The sequence below is a fragment of the Trachypithecus francoisi genome, unplaced genomic scaffold, assembly GCF_009764315.1.
Source record: "Trachypithecus francoisi isolate TF-2019V2 unplaced genomic scaffold, Tfra_2.0 Lachesis_group6, whole genome shotgun sequence".
In the NCBI taxonomy this organism is placed as follows: Eukaryota; Metazoa; Chordata; class Mammalia; order Primates; family Cercopithecidae; genus Trachypithecus; species Trachypithecus francoisi.
Window position 1 is genome coordinate 100,638,787 of NW_022681471.1, and position 21,273 is coordinate 100,660,059.

Sequence of the window (21,273 nt, forward strand, 5' to 3'; positions counted from 1 at the left end):
TTTGGACTTTTTCTTTTGGAAATCTCATAGCCTCTTTCTGTTAGAAAATTCAGTGTTTTCGTGGTATTTTCAAGGGAATCTCTAAGAGTCTTACTAGAAACAAAGATATCATCATGTAAAAGCATTCTTCTCTCGGTAGGAAGTCCCTTAAGTCCCATGCCAAAATTCTCCCAAAGGTTGTGGGTAAATTTTAAAAATCCCTGAGCTAACACTCTCCAACAGTACTGCTAATTCACTTGCATTCCTGGTCCTGGCCATTCAAATACAAAGATCTCTTGTGACTCCCTCTCTAGCAGTATGCAAAAGAAGGCATCTTTCAGATCCAAAATTATAAACCACATAATGGTTTACCTTGTCTTATCTCCTGATAAGCTTGTCAGCAAGGTATACGGATTAGGTATCACAGGGTGTATGTCCTGGACTAGTTCATGAATAACCCTGAAGTCTTGCGCAAGCCAGTAGTCATCTGAACAGGGCTTGTGAACCAGCAAGACAGGAGTGTTGTAGGGGAAGTGACAGGGCTGAATTAGTCCTTGTCCCAAAAAGGCTTCCAAGAGCACCTGAATGCCCTTTCATGCTGCCTCCTTTAATGGGTATTGTTTTAGATTAGGTATTCTGTGTCCCTCATTTATTTTTTACAGGTTTGGCTGTGACCATTCTCCCCAGCTTCCCTGAAGCCCAAATATCTTCCCTTACCCTTATGGGAATTTTCTCTGGAATGTCCTAAACTTCTGTATTTTCTGGTTGGAGCTGGAGCTTTTGAAACCTGCAAGCTTGTTCAGGAGGAGCCCCCAGGTCTCTGGGGAAAAGACAAATTGAGCACACAATTTGGCAAGCCAATCCAGGCCCAGGAGGGGCACTGGGAATCCAGGCACATATAAGAAACTGTGTTTCAGGCTGGTCTCTCCTAAATGGCAATCTAAGGGTTGTAGAAAGGGGCAAGTAATGGCGTCTTCCAATATCCCCATAACAATCTTGGTTTCTCCCATAATTGGGAAGAGACAAGTGTTAATTACTGATCATGTGGCAACTTATCATTTAAGAAGTCAATCATTCTATTCCCCAATATCAATTGTATCTTGGGTTCCTGTGGGGATACACGTACTGGTCATGCAAAGGCTCAGGGACACCTTGGGCCATATCAACTTTCATCTCAGTCTTTTCCCCTTCCCATCATCTGATTCTGAGGAAGGGTTGTGCTTGACAGCCACTTTGGTCGGTTTGGGATGGCCCTTTTTCCGATGTCCTTCTTCCTTACAATAAGTGGACTGGTTCTTCCCTAAGGTGGGGTGGACCCTCCTTTTGCTTTGATTTTTTTCATTTATTTTAGGTTGAAAGTCAAACACCAGCACCAACATGGATACTTGTTGCTTTAACTTGTGCTTTTCCCGATCCTTATCCCAAGCATAGTACACCCTAAAAGCTAACTAGATTAATGTGAGTTTGGCAACACAATGGCTTCATCTATCTTTGGCAATTTTCTTTGAATATCAGGGACACTGTGACAGATGAAGCTCATATTAATCATTCTCTGATTTTCCAGTTCCACCTGCAAAGTTTTGATATGTCTGGTAGTCTTTCCAAGAATTGCGAAGGCCTCATTTGGTTGCTGCTGTACCTCCTGTGCTTTACTAAGGCTCTTGGAGGGACCCCTTTCTTTAAACCTTTAAGGATACAATTTTAATAGTGCTCTAAGTGGGGAAGACCTCCATTATTTACATCCTAACTGGGTTCCATGGTGCGGACTGACTCCATTGGCTCAGGGAGATTATTTCCATCCTCAAGATGGAGCCAGGTTGCTTCCTCTTTAGTTTTTTTCCATGACAATGTACCTTTCATTTGCTGTGAGCAGTACATTTAACAAAGCCTGGATATCTGCCCATGTGGGATAATAGGTCAGAAGTATGGATAAGAATTGCTCAGCCATTAACTTGGGGTCATCTTGATTGGAGGGATTATTGCTTTTCCAATTGAACAGATCTGAAGTGGGAAAAGTGGAGTGCACCCACATCATATCAGCCAAATGTTCATTCACATTATCCTAACAGAGGATTAGCAGAGAGGAAAGTGCCCTACCTAGGGGCCTGTGGCTCCCTGGCCAAATTGTATTACCTGTCAGGTACAAGAAGAAGAATCCATAACAAATCCTGATTTTTCCCCCATGAGGGATTGGGGGTGTCCTCCTCCTGCTCCATATGTTCCATAAGGAGGGGGATGTGCTGGAGCCACAGGTGGCAGAGGAAGGGGCAGAGGAGCAGGATGATTATTTGGGGGTTTCAAGGTGCTGATCAGCACCTTGTCCTCTACATTTAATGGTGGAAAGTCTAAAACCTTAGGTTTGGGCTGTTCTTCCTTTTGCAGCATCAAGTTATACTACACCTCTTTTGAGCACGTTTATTCTGACACAAAAGCATAGAAACCTGAACATATGGGATCTCATCCCATTTTCTCTCCCTCTTACAAAACAGTTCTAGTTGCATTATAGTAACATAATTTAAAGACCCATTCACAAGCCACTTTACCCCAGAATCTAAGGCATATTGAGGCCAAGCAGTGTACTACTACTACTAATAATAATGAAAACATTTTCTTTTTCTTCATGGACTCCTAGCTGAAAGTGGCCCAATTCTGGAAAATACAGTCAAAGAGGGCTGCACTCTGAGATTGATCCTGAATTTCCCACATTCAATCCTTCCACACACACACAAAACCAAACTACTGCAGGTGCACAAACAAGGAAATCAGTATAGGCTATCATTCTACTTACTCTCCCAAATGGGCTCTCTTCAAAATACAAATGGAGAGAATGAGAGATTTGGTTGCGCATGTGTAACAACTTGCCCTTCAAATCAAACCTGAAAATTGAGGAAGCAGTCCAACGTTTCTCTGCTCCAAGCTTCTAGGGTGCCAAGGGCAGCTGATACCCACTGAGAAGGGTGACCCCAGGGCTTACCCCAAGCAACATACCCAGGCAGCTGTGTGGATGCCCATTCGCCCAACCTGACTGGGACCTACAGGCCATAAGCACATGTGTCCCGCTGCAGTCACCAAAATCTGTTATCGATTCCTGAAATTTGAGCTCACATACCTGATGCACATTAAGCCAAACACTGACATATCAGTGCTTAGGAGCAGAGAAAGGTTTATTCAATTTGGCCAAAGTGAGACAGCAGGTGAGACAGTCTCAAATCTGACCTGCCTTTGAAATAACTGGGGACTTTTATGAGTAAGGTAAGAATGTAGGAGGTGGGATCCCCGATGATCAAATCTCTTTGCACTCCCTGGAATCTAGATCTCATCAGTTTCAATCAAACTTCTGGATGTCATCAAGGAGGTCTGTATGACCTATGAATCACTGTTCTTTAAAAGAAAAACAAGTTCATTGATTCTGAGGGTAGCTCCTGGGGTCAGGATTTGAAGTTTATCAATAACCAGCGTCTACCCTCTATAGAAATGACTAGATACAAGCAAGTATGCACGGATGAGGGAGAGGACAAAGAAAAAGGACAATAAATAAAACAAATATCTTATGATCTTTATAATAAGAGCTTGGTTACATTTCAAGAGATGAATACATAGCTCAATGGGGGAAGTAGGATATGACTGCTGTCTCAATTTAATGCCTCTCTGGACCTGATAATTTAAAAGGGCTCACATTCCTCAGATAAAATTCCTTTTCTTTCTTCACTGTCCATACGCCCACCAGAAGCAGTTTGCTTTCAGCTGGCAGGGCCAGCAATATACCTTCACTGTCCTAAATCACTATCAACTCTCTAACCCTATGTTATAATTTCATTCTCAGGGCTGTTGATTGCCTTCTCCTTCCACAAGATATCACACTTGTCCATTATATTGAGGACCTAGTGAGCACCAAGTAGCAACTACTCTAGGGTTATTGGTAAGAATTTTGTGTGCCAGTGGATGAGAAATAAATCCAACTAAAATGCAGTGTCCTTTTACCTCAGTAAAATTGGGGTCCAGTGGCGTGGGACATGAAGATATTCCTTCTAAGGTAAGGGATAAGTTGTTGCATCTGGCCCCTAACACACCCAAATGATATTCCTCATTTGGGTGTGTTACTTCAACTCAATTACTGAGTGACCTAAAAAGCTGCTAGTTTTGAGTGAGGCCCAGAAAAGGAGAAGGCTGTGCCATAGGTTCAGGCTGATCTGCAAACTACTCTGCTCTTGGGCCACATGATCCAGTAGATCCAATGGTGCTTGGTATCAGTGTCAGATAAAAATGCTGTTTGGATCCTTTGGCAGGCCTCTATGAGTGAAACACAGAGAAGACCCTTGGGATTTTGGGGCAAAACTCTGCTCTTTCACCCACTACTCTTTTAAAAGGAGAGTAGGTATCTACTCTCCTTTTGAAAAATAGCCCTTGGCCTGCTAGTGGGCCTTATTGGAAACTGAATATTTGACTATGGGTCACCAAGTGACCATGCAACCTGAATTGCCTATCACAAACTGGGTGTTATCTGACCCACCAAGCCATGAAGTTGGGTGTGCACAGCAGCACTGCCTGCATCATCACTTGGAAGTGGTATATATGTGATTGAGCTGAACGGACTCTGAAAGCATAAGTAAGTTACATGAAGAAGTGGACCAAATGCCCATGTTCCTCACTCCTGCTACACTGCCTTCTCACTCTCAGCCTGCACCCATGGCCTCATGGTGAATTCCTCACAATTAGTTGACAGAGGAAAAGAAGACTAGGCTAGGTTTATAGACGATTCTGCACAATATACAGATACCACCCCAAACTGAACAGCTACAGGACTATAGCCCTTTTCTGGGATATTCCTGAAGGACACTCATGAAAAGAAATCCTCTTAGTCTGCAGAACTCCAAGCAACACACCTATTTGTTCACTTTGCTTAGAAAGAGAAATGTCCAGATGTGATTATATACTGATTTATTCCCTGTGGCCAATGGTCTAGTTGGATGATCAGAGACTGAAAGGAACATGATTGGAAAATTAGTGACAAGAAAATTTGGAAAAGAGGTTATATGAATAAGCCTCTCTCAATGTGCAAGAAATGTGAAGATATTTTTGTCCCATGTGAATGTTCACCAAGGGTGACCTCAGCAGAGTAGGACGCAAATAATCAAGTGGATAGGATGACCTTTTCTATGGATACCACTCAGCCTCTTTCCCCAGCTGCCCCTGTCATTGCCCAGTGGGCTCATGAACAAAGTGGCCATAGTGATAGAGATGCAGGTTATACATGGGTTCAGCCATGTGGACTTCCACTCATCAAGGCTGACCTGGCTATAGCCATGACTGAGAGCCCAATCTCCCAGCAGCAAACACTGAGCCCCTGGTTTGAAGCCACTTCCCAAGGTGATCAGCCAGCTCCTTGGTGCCAGGTTGATTACATTGGACCACTTCCACCAAGGAAGGAACAGCCTTTTGTTCTTACTGGAATAGCACTTACATTAGATACAGATTTGCTTCCATCCATGGATTTACAGAATGCTTTACACACTGCCATGGTTTCCACACAGCATTGCTTCTGATTTAGAACTTCACTTTGTAACAAAAGAAGTGTGGCAATGGGCCCGTGCTCATGAAATTCACTCCTGTTACCATGTTCTCTACCATCCTGAAACAGCTGATACAATGGTAGAATGGCCTTTTGAAGACTTCCTTACATTGCCAGCTAGGTGGCAATACCTTGAAGAGCTGAGGATAGGTTTCCCAGAAGGCCTCTATTCGGCATCCAGTATATGCTGCTGTTTCTCCCATAGCCAAGATTCATGTCTCCAAGAATCAAGTCAAGGAAATGGGAGTAGCACGACTCACTATTACCAATAGCGACCTGCTAGCAACATTTTTGTTTCCTGTTTCCACCACCTTACCCCTGCTAGCCTAGAGGTCTTAGTTCCAGAGGGAGAAATGCTTTCATCTGGAGACACAACAATGATACCACTGAACTGGGAGTAAAGAGTGCTTCCTGGCCACTTTGTGCTCCTCATTTCTCTGAATCTACAGGCAAAGAAGGGAGTTTCTGTGCTGGCTGAGGTGACTGATCCTGACTACCAAGGGCAAATTGGAGTACTACCCCACAATGGAAGTAAGGAAGAGTATGTCTGGAATGCAGGAGATGAAAATTACAACAGCCCAATTCAAGCAGGACTCCTAATGGCCCAGACACTTCAGGAATGAAGATTTGGTTTACCTTATCAGGTAAAGTATGGCAACCAGCAGAGGTGCTTGTTGAAGGCAAAAGGAAAACAGAATGAGTAGTGGAAGAAGGTGGATATAAATATCATGCATAACCATGTGACCAGTTATAGCAATGAGGATTCTAATTGTCATGAGTATTTTCTCCTTAGTTTGTTACAAATACATTTGTGTGTGTGTGTTTGTGTTAAGCAAATATCTTTGTTTTCTTTCCTCTCATTTCCTTATCATGTAAGATGTATTATCTTTGTATCATAGCATTTAAGTATTGCTAATTTTATATTTTAGTATTTTAGTTATAGGATATCAGGGAGAAGAATAAATATCAATCAAGGACTTTGCCTCCTCTTTGGGGAAGGGGTTATGGTATTTTTGGTTGTACCCAGTATAGTTGGATGTTAGATGGAATTATGACCTTGTTATTGTCTTTATTTAGAGATTAAATATGGTTTAAGGAGATGTTTATGGGTGACAAGCTGACAAGAGGTAAACTCAGTGATGATAGAAATGATATAAACAAAGAATCAGAACCATTAACATTCATGGTTCTTTCTTATATTAACATAATTATTGTGCTATGTTCGTGGTTCGTGAGTCAGGAACAACTGAATTAAAAAGAACGTTTTTTTTTTTTTTTTTTTTTTTTTTTTGAGACGGAGTCTCGCTCTGCCGCCCAGGCTTGAGTGCAGTGGCCGGGTCTCAGCTCACTGCAAGCTCCGCCTCCCGGGTTTACGCCATTCTCCTGCCTCAGCCTCCCAAGCAGCTGGGACTACAGGCGCCCGCCACGTCACCCGGCTAGTTTTTTTTTTGTATTTTTTAGTAGAGACGGGGTTTCACCATGTTAGCCAGGATGGTCTCGATCTCCTGACCTCGTGATCCGCCCGTCTCGGCCTCCAAAGTGCTGGGATTACAGGCTTGAGCCACCGTGCCTGGCCAAAAGAACATTTTGAACCCCAAGCAGTATATTAGTAGAGGAGATTCTTAAGACTTTTTTGAAGTGTTAAGATGAGGAGCTATGAAATTGGATACCAATAGGAGATGTTATATTACAGTGGCTTTTCAATTATGTTCATCCAATTTTACAGTCTGGAGATGTGACTTGGACTGACCTGAAATAAGGAGGGCTGATGAGAAAGGTCACAGATGGTGGGATTCAAGCTTCACACTTCTGTAGTCAACAACATTCCCATCTGTGTAATACATTAGAGTTCCATGAAAATGTTTCAAAGTTAGGTCTCATTGCTAAAAATTTATAAAACTCGTAGCATAGACTAATAAAGATGTTAAGTACCATGGGACTTTAGGCAAGAAGAATCTCTGGGAGCTTAAGGTAAGACACCTAGTTAGAAGATTAGAAGGATACAATTTTCAGTCTGATTGAAAACTTCCCAGGGACAAAGGCTATAGACACTATTACTTTCTAATCTCAGTGTTTCACACAAAATAGGAATTTTATAAATATCTATCATCTGGACTGTAGAAAGAAACAAGGTTAGATAAACTCATGGGACAAGATTACAAAGGGTTTTGAAAGTTACTGTCAGGCCTCTGAGCCCAAGCTAAGACTTCATATCCCCTGTGACCTGCACGTACACATCCAGATGGCCTGAAGCAAGTGAAGAATCACAAAAGAAGTAAAAATGGCCTGCTCCTGCCTTAACTGATGACATTCCACCATTGTGATTTGTTCCTGCCCCACCTCGACTGAGCAATTAACCTTGTGAAATTCCTTCTCTTGGCTCAGAAGCTCTCCCACTGAGCACCTTGGGACCCCGCCCCTGCCCACCAGAGAACAACCCCCTTTGACTGTAATTTTCCACTACCCACCCAATCCTATAAAATGGCCCCACCCCTATCTCCCTTTGCTGACTCTCTTTTCGGACCCAGACTGCCTGCACCCAGGTGATTAAAAAGCTTTATTGCTCACACAAAGCCTGTTTGGTGGTCTCTTCACATGAACATGTGTGACATTTGGTGCCATGACTCAGATCGGGGGACCAACCCTGGGAGACCAATCCTGTCCTCCTGCTCTTTACTCAATGAGAAACATCCACCTACGACCTTGGGTCCTCAGACCAACCAGCCCAAGGAACATGTCACCAATTTTAAATCAGGTAAGCAGCCTCTTTTTACTCTCTTCTCAAACCTCTCTCACTATCCCTCAACCTCTTTCTCCTTTCAATCTTGGTGTCACGCTTCAATCTCTCCCTTCTGTTAATTTCAATTCCTTTCCTTTCCTGGTAGAGATAGAGGAGACGTGTTTTATCTGTGAACGCAAAACTCCAGCACTGGTCACGGACTCGGGAAGACAGTCTTCCTTCGTGTTTAATCACTGTGAGGATGCCTGATTGATTATTCACCCAGGTTTCAGAGGTGTCTGATCACCACGGGGACACCTGCCTTGATCCTTCACCTTAGTGGCAAGCACACTTTCCTGGGGGGCAAGCACCCTTTACCCCTTCTGTGTCTCTACCCTCTCTTTTCTCTGGGCTTGCCTCCTTCACTATAGGCAACCTTCTACTCTCCATTCCTCCCTCTTCTCCTTAGTCTGTGTCTCAAAAACTTAAAACCTCTTCCACTCACACCTGACCTAAATGCCTTATTTTCTTCTGCAACACCGCTTGGCCCCAATACAAACTTGATAATGGCTATAAATGGCCAGAAAATGGCACTTTCAATTTCTCCATCTGACAAGATCTAGATAATTCTTGTCATAAAATGGGCAAATGGTCTAAGGTGCCTGACATCCAGGCTTTCTTTTACACATCGGCCCCTCCCTAGTCTCTGTTCCCAATGCAACTCATCCCAAGTCTTCCTTCTTTCCCTCCTGCCTGTCCCCTCAGTCCCAACCCCAAGCATTGCTGAGTCTTTTCAATCTTCCTTTTCTATAAACCCATCTGACCTCACCCCTCCTTCCCAGTCTGCTCCTCTTCAGGTCACTGGTCACTCCCTGCCAGGTTGAATCAGGCTCCAATTTTTCCTCAGCCTCCGCTGCCCCCACCCTATAATCCTTCTATCACCTCCCCTCCTCACACCCGGTCTGGCTTACAGTTTGGTTCCACCACTAGCCCTCCCCAACCTGCCCAACAATTTCCTCTTAAAGAGGTGGCTGGAGCTAAAGGCACAGTCAAGGTTAATGCTCCTTTTTCTTTATCCAACCTCTCCAAAATCAATTAGCATTTAGGCTCTTTTTCGCCAGTATAAAAACCCAGCCCAGTTCATGGCTCATTTGGCAGCAACCCTGAGATGCTTTACAGCCCTAGACCGTGAAGGGTCAGGAGGCCATCTCATTCTAAATACACATTTTATCACGAAGTCGGCTCCTGACATTAGAAAAAAGCTTCAAAAATTAGAATCCAGCCCTCAAACCCCACAACAGGAATTAATCAACCTCGCCTTCAAGGTGTACAATAATAGGGAGGAGGCAGCAAGACAGCAACGCATTTCTGAGTTACAATTACTTGCCTCTGCTGTGAGACAAAACCCAGCTGCAACTCCAGCACACAAGAACTTCAAAATGCCTAAGCCACACATGCCTAAGCCGCAGCAGCCAAGCATTCCTACAGGACCTCCTCAATCAGGATCTTGCTTCAAGTGTCAGAAGTCTGGCCACTGGGCCAAGGAATGCCCAGAGCCTGGGATTCCTCCTAAGCCATGTCCCATATATGTGGGATCCCACTGGAAATTGGACTGTCCAATTTGCCCGGCAGCCACTCCAGAGCCCCTGGAACTCTGGCCCAAGGCTCTCTGACTGACTCCTTCCCAGATTTCTTGGCTTAACAGCTGAAGACTGATGCTGCCCGATTGCCTTGGAAGCCCCTTGGACCATCACGGACGCTGAGCTTTGGGCAACTCTCACAGTGGAGGGTAAGTTCATCCCCTGTTTAATCAATATGGGGGCTACCCACTCCACATTACCTTCTTTTCAAGGGCCTGTTTCCCTTGCCCCCAAAACTGTTGTGGGTATTGACGGCCAAGCTTCAAAACCCCTTAAAACTCCCCCATTCTGGTACCAACTTGGACAACATCCTTTTATGCACTCTTTCAGTTATCCCCACCTGCCCAGTTCCCTTATTAGGCCGAGACATTTTAACCAAATTATCTGCTTCCCTGACTATTCCTGGACTACAGCCACATCTCATTGCCATCCTTCTTCTAAACCCAAAACCTCCTTCGCATCTTCCTCTCGTATCCCCCCCACCTTAACCCACAAGTATGGGACACCTCTACTCCCTCCTTGGCAACCGATCACATACCCATTCCTATCCCATTAAAACCTAATCACCCTTACCCCACTCAATGCCAGTATCTCATCCCACAACAGGCTTTAAGGGGATTAAAGCCTGTTATCACTCGCCCACTACAGCATGGGCTTCTAAGACCTATACACTCTCCTTACAATTCCATTTTACCTGTTCAAAAATCGGACAAGTCTTGCAGGTTAGTTCAGGATCTGCACCTTATCAACCAAATTGTTTTGCCTATGCATCCCGTGGTGCCAAACTCATATACTCTCCTATCCTCAATACCTTCCTCCACAACCCATTATTCTGTTCTGGATCTCAAACATGCTTTCTTTACTATTCCTTTGCACCCTTCATCCCAGCCTTTCTTTGCTTTCACTTGGACTGATCCTGACACCCATCAGGCTCAGCAAATTACCTGGGCTGTACTGCTGAAAGGCTTCATGGAAAGCCCCCATTACTTCAGTCAAGCCCAAATTTCTTCTTCATCCATTACCTATCTTGGCATAATTCTTCATAAAAACACACATGCTCTCACTGCTGATGGTGTCCGGCTAATTTCCCAAACCCCAACCCTTTCTACAAAACAACAACTCCTTTCCTTCCTAGGCATGGTTAGGTACTAGTTTTACCATCCTAACAAAACCATTATATAAACTCACAAAAGGAAACCTAGCTATCCCCATAGATCCTAAATCCTTTCTCCACTCCTCTTTCCATTCCTGAAAACAGCTTTAGAGACTGCTGCCACACTAGCTCTCCCTGACTTATCCCAACCCTTATCATTACACACAGCCAAAGTGCAGGGCTGTGCAGTCAGAATTCTTACACAAGGACCGGGATTGCGCCTTGTAGCCTTTTTGTCCAAACAACTTGACCTTACTGTTTTAGGCTGGCCATCATGTCTCCGTGCGGTGGCCACCACCGCCCTAATACTTTTAGAGACACTCAAAATCACAAACTATGCTCAACTCACTCTACAGTTCTTATACTTCAAAATCTATTTCTTCCTCAAACCTGATGCATATACTTTCTGCTCCCTGGCTCCTTCAGCTATACTCACTCTTTGTTGAGTCTCCCACAATTACCATTGTTCCTGGCCTGGACTTCAATCTGGCCTCCCACATTATTCCAGATACCACACCTGACCCCCATGACTATATCTCTCTGATCCACCTGACATTCACTCCATTTCCCCATATTTCCTTGTTTCCTGTTCCCCACCCTGATCACACTTGATTTATCAATGGCAGTTCCACCAGGCCTAATTGCCACTCACCAGCAAAGGCACGCTATGCTATAATATCTTCCACATCTATCATTGAGGCTACCACTCTGCTCTCCTCCTCTACCTCAGCAAGCTGAACTCATTGCCTTAACTTGAGCCCTCACTCTTGCAAAGGGACTACACGTCAGTATTTATACTGACTCTAAATATGCCTTCCATATCCTGCACCACCATGCTGTTATATGGGCTGAAAGAGGTTTCCTCACTATGCAAGGATCCTCCATCATTAATGCCTCTTTAATAAAAACTCTTCTCAAGGCCACTTTACTTCCAAAGGAAGCTGGAGTCATTCACTGCAAGGGCCATCAAAAGCATCAGATCCCTTGGCTCAGGGCAATACTTATGCTGATAAGGTAACTAAAGAAGCAGCTAGCATTCCAACTTCTTTCCCTCATGTCCAGTTTTTCTCCTTCTCATTGGTCACTCCCACCCATTCTCCCACTGAAACTTCCACCTATCAATCTCTTCCCACACAAGGCAAAGGGTTCTTAGACCAAGGAAAATATCTCCTTCCACCCTCACAGGACCATTCTATTCTGTTGTCATTTCATAACCTCTTCCATGTAGGTTACAAGCCGCTAGCCCACCTCTTAGAACCTTTCATTTCATTTCCATTGTGGAAATCTGTCCTCAGGAAAAATCACTTCTCAGTGTCCATCTGCTATTCTAATACCCCTCAGGGATTATCAGGCCCCCTCCCTCCCTACACATCAAACTCGGGGTTTTGCCCTGCCCAGGACTGGCAAATTATTTACTCACAGCCCTGAGTCAAGAAACTAAAATACTTCTTGGTCGGGTAGACACTTTCACTGAATGGGTAGAGGCCTTCCCCAAGGTCTGAGAAGGCCTCCGCGGTCATTTCTTCCCTTCTGTCAGACATAATTCTCGGTTTGGCCTTCCACCTCTATACAGTTCAATAATGGACCAGCCGTTACTAGACAATCACGCAAGCAGTTCTCAGGCTTTGGTATTCAGTGGAATCTTCATACCCCTTGCCATACCCCTTGCCATCTTCAGGAAAGGTAAAATGGACTAATGGTCTTTTAAAAACACACCTCACCAAGCTCAGCCTGCAACTTAAGAAAGACTGGACAATACTTTTACCACTTGCCCTTCTCAGAATTTGGGCCTGTCCTCGGGATGCTACAGGGTACAGCCCATTTGAGCTCCTGTGTGGATGCTCCTTTTTATTAGGCCCCAGTTTCATTCCAGACACCAGCCCAACTTGAACTACACCCCAAAGACTTGTCATCCCTACTATCTTCTGTCTAGTCATACTCCTATTCACCATTCTCAACTACTCGCAAATGCCCTGCCCTTGTTTACACTGCCAGTTTACACTTTTCCTTCAAACCATCATAACTGGTATTCTTGATTTTACCTCAAAGCACCACCTTAAGTCTCTCTTAAAGTGGATAAATGATCTTTATTGACAGGGTACACTCCAATACTTTCACCCTGATGAAGTCCTATTCTTTACTTTTATACTCACTCTTATTCTTGTTCTCATTTTTATACCACCCTCTACCTCTCCCCAGCTATCTCCACCACACTATCAACCTCACTCACTCTGTCCTAGCCGTTTCTAATCCTTCTTTAACAAACAATTGCTGTCTTTGCATTTCTCTTTTCTCCAAAATTGCCGAGGCCTCGACTTACTCACTGCTAAAGGGGACTCTCTATATTTTTAAATGAAGAGTGTTGTTTTTACCTAAATCAATCTGGCCTGGTATATGACAACATAGAAACACTCAAGGATAGAGCCCAAAAAAACTCACCAAGCAAGTAATTACGCTGAACCCCCTTGGGCACTCTCTAATTGGATGTCCTGGGTCCTCCCAATTCTTAGTCCTTTAATACCTGTTTTTTTCCTTCTCTTATTCGGACCTTGTGTCTTCTGTTTAGTTTCTCAATTCATGTAAAACCGTATCCAGGCCATCATCAATCATTCTATATGACAAATGTTTCTTCTAATAACCCCACAATATCACCCCTTAACACAAAATCTTCCTTCAGCTTAATTTCTCCCATTCTAGGTTCCCACACTGCCCCTAATCCTGCTCGAAGCAGCCCTAAGAAACATCAACCATTATCTCTCCATACTATCCCCCCAAAATTTTCGCTGCCCCAATGCTTCAATACTATTTTACGTTATTTTTCTTATTAAGATAAGAATGTCAGGCCTCTGAGCCCAAGCTAAGACATCATATCCCCTGTGACCTGCACATATACATGCAGATGGCCTGAAGCAAGTGAAGAATCACAAAAGAAGTGAAAATGGCCGGTTCCTGCCTTAACTGATGACATTCCACCATTGTGATTTGTTCCTGCCCCACTTTGACCGAGCAATTAACCTTGCGAAATTCCTTCTCCTGGCTCAGAAGCTCCCCCACTGAGCACCTTGAGACCCCCGACCCTGCCCACCAGAGAACAACCCCCTTTGACTGTAATTTTCCACTACCCACCCAAATCCTATAAAACAGCCCCACCCCTATCTTCCTTTGCTGACTCTCTTTTCGGACTCAGCCTACCTGCACCCAGGTGACTAGAAAGCTTATGCTCACACAAAGCCTGTTTGGTGGTCTCTTCACAGGGACGCATGTGACAGTTACAAGTTAACACAGAGGTAGATAAAGTAAATAAAATTACTGAGAACAGAATGTGATGACACAAAGTTTGAGGGAAGTGGCAGGGGATAAGAGTCACAGCAGAAATACAAGCATTGAGGCCAGCCAGAAAGCGAATGGTGTTTTGGCCAATTTGTAGGCAAAAAAAAAAAACAAAAAAAACAAAACAGCCCTCACTTTTTGATGTATTTAGGGGAGTTAAAAGGATTAAACACAATTCTTGCCCTCAAAGAGCTTTAGGAATGTTGAAAAGTCTCAGAGAAAACAAGTAGTTGAATTTAAGGAGGGCCGAGAGGTGGAAGAGCAGCTCTGGATCTTTGCTTGAACTTTTCTGAATATGTTAAAAGCATAAAAAAAAAAAAAAAAAAAAAAAAGGCAAGTCCATATGGCCACAGCCAAGTATGAACTTTTAAAAAGTGATCTATTATGACAGATGTTAGAATCATGGTATCTTTAAGAAAGGGGAATGAGGAAGCTTCTGGAGTGCTAGAAATTTCTTGATCTAGGTTTTTGGGTTTTATGATTGTAGTCATCAATGTGTAAGTTATATAACTTTTAGAAATTGCTATAGATTTTTTTAAGTACCTTTTAAAGACTATTTGGACAACTCTTTGAGGACTTCTGCTTATTAAATGGATACTTAGGTTTATAATTTATATTTAAAATTCATCCTTGAATATGGAGTAAATAATTTTAATTCTTTTTATCATATCAACTCATATTCACATATGTTTGGTTAGTGATGTGACAAACCAACTTTAATCTTTGAGGTAGCTCTACACATAGGAAGATGCCCTTTGGTCACAATGTTTTCATCTTGTGCTTTCTTTTCAAACACAAGCTGTTCTGCTAAGCAAGAAACAACTGGCTCCTTGGCATCTATAGACAACACTATTCCCAGGACTTGACAAACTACACTATGCAGGGAGCTCAGTCTATTCCTTTAGAGCAATTGTTTCCATTTTGTATCATGCCAAAATCATTCAAAAGTATTATAGAAAGTTCTTTCTCATGCTGAGAACACTCTGAGGTTTTGATCAGATGATTCCTGTTGTTTTTACTGAGCTATATTCCCTAAATGCATAAGAAAAAAGAAACATAACCATTTTACCTTATTAAAAAGAACATAATTAATAAGAACATATGCAGCATATTTACCACCTAACCATAATATGATTAACACATGGCAGAAAAAAATCTCTTGGGTTTAAAAATAGCTTTATTTAGCATACCAAAAACACAGAAATATAAGAAAGACCCTACCTAGTATAAACATAAAAATAGTTAAATACCATAATTTAATGTAAACCAAGCATCTTAAAATGTGAAATATTATAATAAAATACATATTATTTACAAAGAACCAAGTTAAAGCTACCTCCACAGTTACTGGATCAGATAATCAATCTTGAGTCATCATTAAAAATGAAACAAACACAACATCTCTATCTGTACTGGTCAATAGGAAAAGAAGAAATCATTATATTTACTTTAAGGAAGTATAATTTATTGTGACATTTAGAGCAGGGAGGCAGAAAGTGCCAATTCTAGGATTCCAGACACAACTACTGCACACGCAGATGTGTAAACCATTCCACAGGAAGACCATTGAGCCCGTTCTTTTATTTAAATGCAAACTGGTTGATTCAATTGTTACTCCTTAAGAAACGTACTAAATATATCTGTAAAAATAAACTTTTAAAAAACATCAAAGGTGAATGTAATATCAATCAGGTAAGAAAGGCAAAAGCATAAAAAATATGTATTTTTCCAACAAACCCCTAAATTTTAACAAATACTAAGAACTCAGTTTATAAAACCAGATGGGGTAGCAAAAGGGATTTTAAAAAATATAAAAGCCAAATCAAACTCAAACCAAACAAACAAACCTAAGATAATGTTTCTTGAAGACAGTGGTATTTTGTTTATCCTATCATTATCATGCAGCAGCCACCATGAGATCTATGGCTGATAAAGCTGTTACTGTGAAGTAGTATGTTATTTGACCAACAGTCTAAACAGCTATAGTCATTGATCAGTTTAAGCATTTGGCTTTTTGGCTTCAAATATCAACATTCATTCTGATACTGCAATTCAGGTGTCTCTAAAAGGCAGCATTATATCCAATATCAGGAGTTTAAAATGTAAAATAAAGTTGCAAGAAATCACACTTACTAACAGAATATCCTGCTCCTATGCCTAATCCTGTAGCTCTAAAACTTTTGGTCTCTGGAGCCCTTTATTCCCTTAACATTTATTGAGGATCTGGATGCCAAAGTGCTTTTGTTCATGAGGTTTATATCTATCAATATTTACCATACTAAAAAAACTGAAAATTTTTAAAGAATTTATTTAAACATGATAAACCATTACATGCTAACACAAATAACATTTTATGAAAAATAGCCATATTTTCAAAAACAGAAAAAGATTTGTGAGAAGATGGCAATGTTTTACATTTGCAACACTTTTTTTGAGATAGAGTGAAAAGCTAATGTCTTCACATTATAATAAAAATATTTTGATCTCATAGTCCCCCCTGAAAGGCTCTCAAGGAACCCAGGAGTCCACGGGCGATGCTTTGAAAACTGCTGATCTAATCTAAAGCCTGACATTAAAGACAAAAAAATGTCCACACAAAAGGTGTCTTAATTTTCATTTAAAAATAAACAAAAAAATACCCCACACATACATACACAGTTCACTGGGTCAAACACTTCTACCTTTAGCTTTAAATAGAAGCCAAAGATTGATGTGTGCTCATGGCGAAACTAAAAATGCCATTTCTGAGACCAGGGTCAAGATACAATCAATCATTTTTAGTCCATGAAAGCTGCTAAACCTATTAACTAAGCATGCCTTAGTTCCCTTTCCAACATTGCTTAAACCTGTTTGTGCTGTGCTGTGTGGGCTATCATCTTTCAGTTGGCACATTTTCAGAATAGACCAGAGCATGACAGGGGTTCTCTAACAGCCCACACACTCAGATTAGGAATATGTTACCCATTTATGGGGCAGCCTGCTCTATTCTCACTGTGTGAAAGATCTCATACAATTTAGGAAAACGGGAAAATTATCCTTGAAGCACAATAATAATAACATTACAACTTAGTGTAGATAGCTCTTCACATTTTACAAATTTCTTACATACACACCATCTCATTTGATCCTTGTAAAGATGATATTATCCCCATTTTGGAGTTGAGGAGGTTGAGGGTCAGATATGGTTGTTGCTCAAGGTACAGTGGTGACAAGTATGTGATGGAGGGAGATCTGACTTCAGGTCATCTGACTCCTACTTCAGGATTCCCCTCAGTGTTACTCCTTCCTTTGGTTCCAGGGCAGGACTGGGGGAGTCCATAGGGGTGGAGCTGGAAGCAGCAGAAATGACACACCTGAAACCTACATTCCTTCTGCCTGCCTCATCAACCATTTTATCCACGCTGGAAAGGTTTCGAAGTGGTACAAACATTTCCCTTAACTGACCTAATGAATTTGCCATCAGTGCATACAAAATGAAACTTTATGAAACAACTGTCTTGTTTTCTTTTATTTTTCAGCCAGCTTATGTTGGCAACCCATTGACAGCCTGTTCTCTCTGCTCCAAGAAAAAAGTAAAAACCCTACAGTTAAAAAAATACCTGATGAAAATACAAAAGGAAGTAGCAACAATGATGAGATCTGTGTGGGGCTATTACTAGATTTATTGTGAACCTAGCATAACACGGACTTTGCAATCTTCTTATACCAATTGGAGAGCAATATAAAAATCACAGTTCATAATTTAATGGAAAATTACCTCCTAACAATCTTGAGGCAAAGACATCAGCCTATATAAAAATATTAAGAAAATAATTTCAAAAATTTTATTTTAACTAAACTTTTAAGGGCTTGAAAATTCTGTGGCAGTAGGAGAGAGTGTAGAACGTATAGTAAAAGGCAATAAAGCAGTGAGAATAATTTTACCATCCATGAGTAAAGGAGTAATGGGTATCTACTGCCTGTCATTAATCCACACATATATCTATTTTAGAAATTACTTCATTGCCTGGAATCTGTCTCATCAAGATGTTAATATACACCACAGGAGATATTCAAGATGCTAAGAAAACACTGTTTAATTTTGGAAGTCGGGGGGGGAGTGGTCAACCAAAAAAAAAATCCCTATTACAAAACAAGCCAATGCTACCAAAGACCTTATTGCTATCTGCTGTAAGCAAGTTATCAGTAGCTTACGCATGATTGCTCACACACACTCTTTCTCTTTCTATTTATAACATCAAGAATGAGTATGTGTAATTTTTTCTTTTTAAGGTAGATGAAGAATTATCAAGTTAATAAAAGCCAGTCAGAATTAGAAAACATGCTAAGTACATCCAGTTTGCAAAAATCTACAGCATGTCACTGGCTATTACACAAATTCTTGGTACCCTTGTTTTGCAATTTTGGTGAGTAATGCTCTCTTTCCAGGTGATTTAGGTAGAAGTTAATGGATTTTTAAGACAGTTTTACATATACTGTGTTGATACATACACATGTATATATGCCTATACACACATATATACACTTACATGTATGTCTCATCACATCACTGAAAGACCCCATTAGTATGTTTCCCCTCTTCATATATTTCCCCTAGCAAAAATGAGCATGGATAATGATTCTATAACAAGAAACAAAACTAAAGAAAATAAAACCAGAAAGTATGAAGTGGTATGCTGTAAGAGTCCAATAAAATAAGTCAATGAACATTTATGTAGTGGTAAAGTGCTAGAAAGTTCTTTCATTAGTATTTTAAAAATGATTAGAGTAAAAAGAAGTTTGCAGCTTCATTTGATGGTGGTGACCACAGGCACCATAGGAATGGCACTGGCTGAGTTGGAGTTGACTATGTCCTCATACTCCGGGGGTGGGTCTAAATGAGGTTCTGTTTCACTTCTCTGCAGGTTCACCTGGCCAGTGGCTTCTTCATAGGTTGGTGGGGGATCACAATTGGACAGGCGAGTAGAGACGGAATCTGAGCGCCCAACTACGTATCCCAGAAAGCCTGGAGACAATCCACTGCTGTCAAACACTTCATCTGGTGGGGGGGGTGGGGTGATAATATTAAGGTGCTGAGGGAAAGGAATGTGGCCTTCAGTCACTGTCTGTCTACGAGTTTTGTTTCTTAGGAAGCATCTCCAGATTAGGAAAATGACAAGGAGGATAATGAAGAGGCCAAAGATTAATGGAAAGGTAAGGTAAAATTGAAACCAGTCACTTCCTCGGTTACTCTCCCCTTGTTGCGCTTTTGTGTAGGTGCTCCAAAACTCCTTCTGAAAATACAATACAAAATAAATAGAAAATCAGTATGAATAAAAGATGGAAAATACCAGATGAATAAATGTCTGGGTTCAATGAACATAATGAACAAAAACCCAAAACCAAATTTGCTGAACCAAAGGACCTACAGTCTATATTTTCCAGGTGACAAGAAATTACAAATACATTATTGTACTCATTCTGGATCCTCCCTAAAATGGTCAATCAGAATCCAAGAGTGTTTTTTAAGACTTGGAGTTATTTATATTTTCAGCTATGACACTTTAGAGGGAAAAATAAGTAATAAGGGTTTTCCCCTTTACTAATTATACCAAATAATTTACTGTTAAAATATGTTAAATATCATCGCTCTCCATATCCAACTACAAGATTCTCATCTCATGATCCCTATAATCATTAACAGTATGTACAAGTTTAGGCTGTTGTAGTCTTTCAGTGCTCAAACACTCCAGAAACACCTTGTTTTCTAATGGTTCTGTTTGGGGTTTCTTGCCACCAGACATTCCTCCTCAGCTCCCTCTCCACCCCCAGAGTTTAGTACACAGATGGTGACTGAAGGTCAAAATTACATATTGTTCCTAGGAGAGACCTCAAGCTAGTGAAGAAACTGCATTAGGTTACTTCTAAACCTGTACCTTAATCCCAAATGAAAAGTAATCCAGTAGTTCAAGACTTTACCGAATGTAGGGGGAAGTATTTAAAAGATCAAAAAGAAACTTGACCCAATTACTAGTTATGAAACCTGGGCAAGTTACTCCTTTAAGCCTCGGTTTCCTCACTTGTAAAATGGTATAATACAAACCTACCTTATAGGTTGCCTGTGCATTAAGTGAGATAATATTTATAACACATCTAATTAAGTCCCTGGCATATGAATACTCAATACATATTAGTGATTATAATTAATTTTATATATTATAATCGAATCTCTGCTTCAAAATGACTGATTACCTGTCCCTTACTTTGATACAAAGACCACCCACAATTGCAATGCTATTGACTCCATTTATCAAAGTGCTTTTCTCACAGTCATATTTATTCGCAGGTATTACGGGTCACTAATAATATTTGAAATGTCTTCCATTTCATATTATTTAATTATCTGGCATCAAGGGAGGAAGCCCTTGGAATGCAAATTGGAAAAAGAAGAGCTGAGGAGAGGAGTTAGCTCACTACACGAATGGACAAATGGAGTTGGATTACACCTGGAATTCTGAACTCAGATGTCCCATGGGGGCATGGAATTTAGATAAAACACCAAATCTGGTCCAAACTAATACTATGGGCACTAAAGCTGCTTGTTTTATAGTCATATATTTTACTTCACTTAGTCATATAACCTTTTAAAGAACCCTGTGGTCATAATAATGACTCCCGAATGAGATCTCTAAGGTACATTATTACTCCAACATTCTATAATTCTAAGAGGAACTGGACATGTTGTAAGAAATATTGTATGATTTACTAAAGGCTGTACAGGTTCGCAATGAATTTCACCTAAAAATCCAGATGAAAATATGCAAGATTCAATATTTTAAAAAGCCCAAAGAAGAAAAAGTAGAGTCTAGATACAGCAATCATCTCAGGATAATATCTAATATCT

At 41.2% G+C, this 21,273-nt stretch overlaps 1 protein-coding gene across 1 annotated transcript in view; it reads right to left on the reverse strand.

Moving 5' to 3' along the window:
* Window positions 1–15,545: 15,545 nt before the first annotated feature.
* The window catches only part of PRRG1 (proline rich and Gla domain 1), a 104,200-nt gene continuing 98,472 nt past the window's right edge, over window positions 15,546–21,273 (reverse strand). The window contains exon 4 of the mRNA XM_033202100.1: window positions 15,546–19,663. Coding sequence (XP_033057991.1) covers window positions 19,178–19,663 — 486 coding nt within the window. The 3' untranslated portion in view covers window positions 15,546–19,177. The remainder of the gene's footprint in view (window positions 19,664–21,273) is intronic.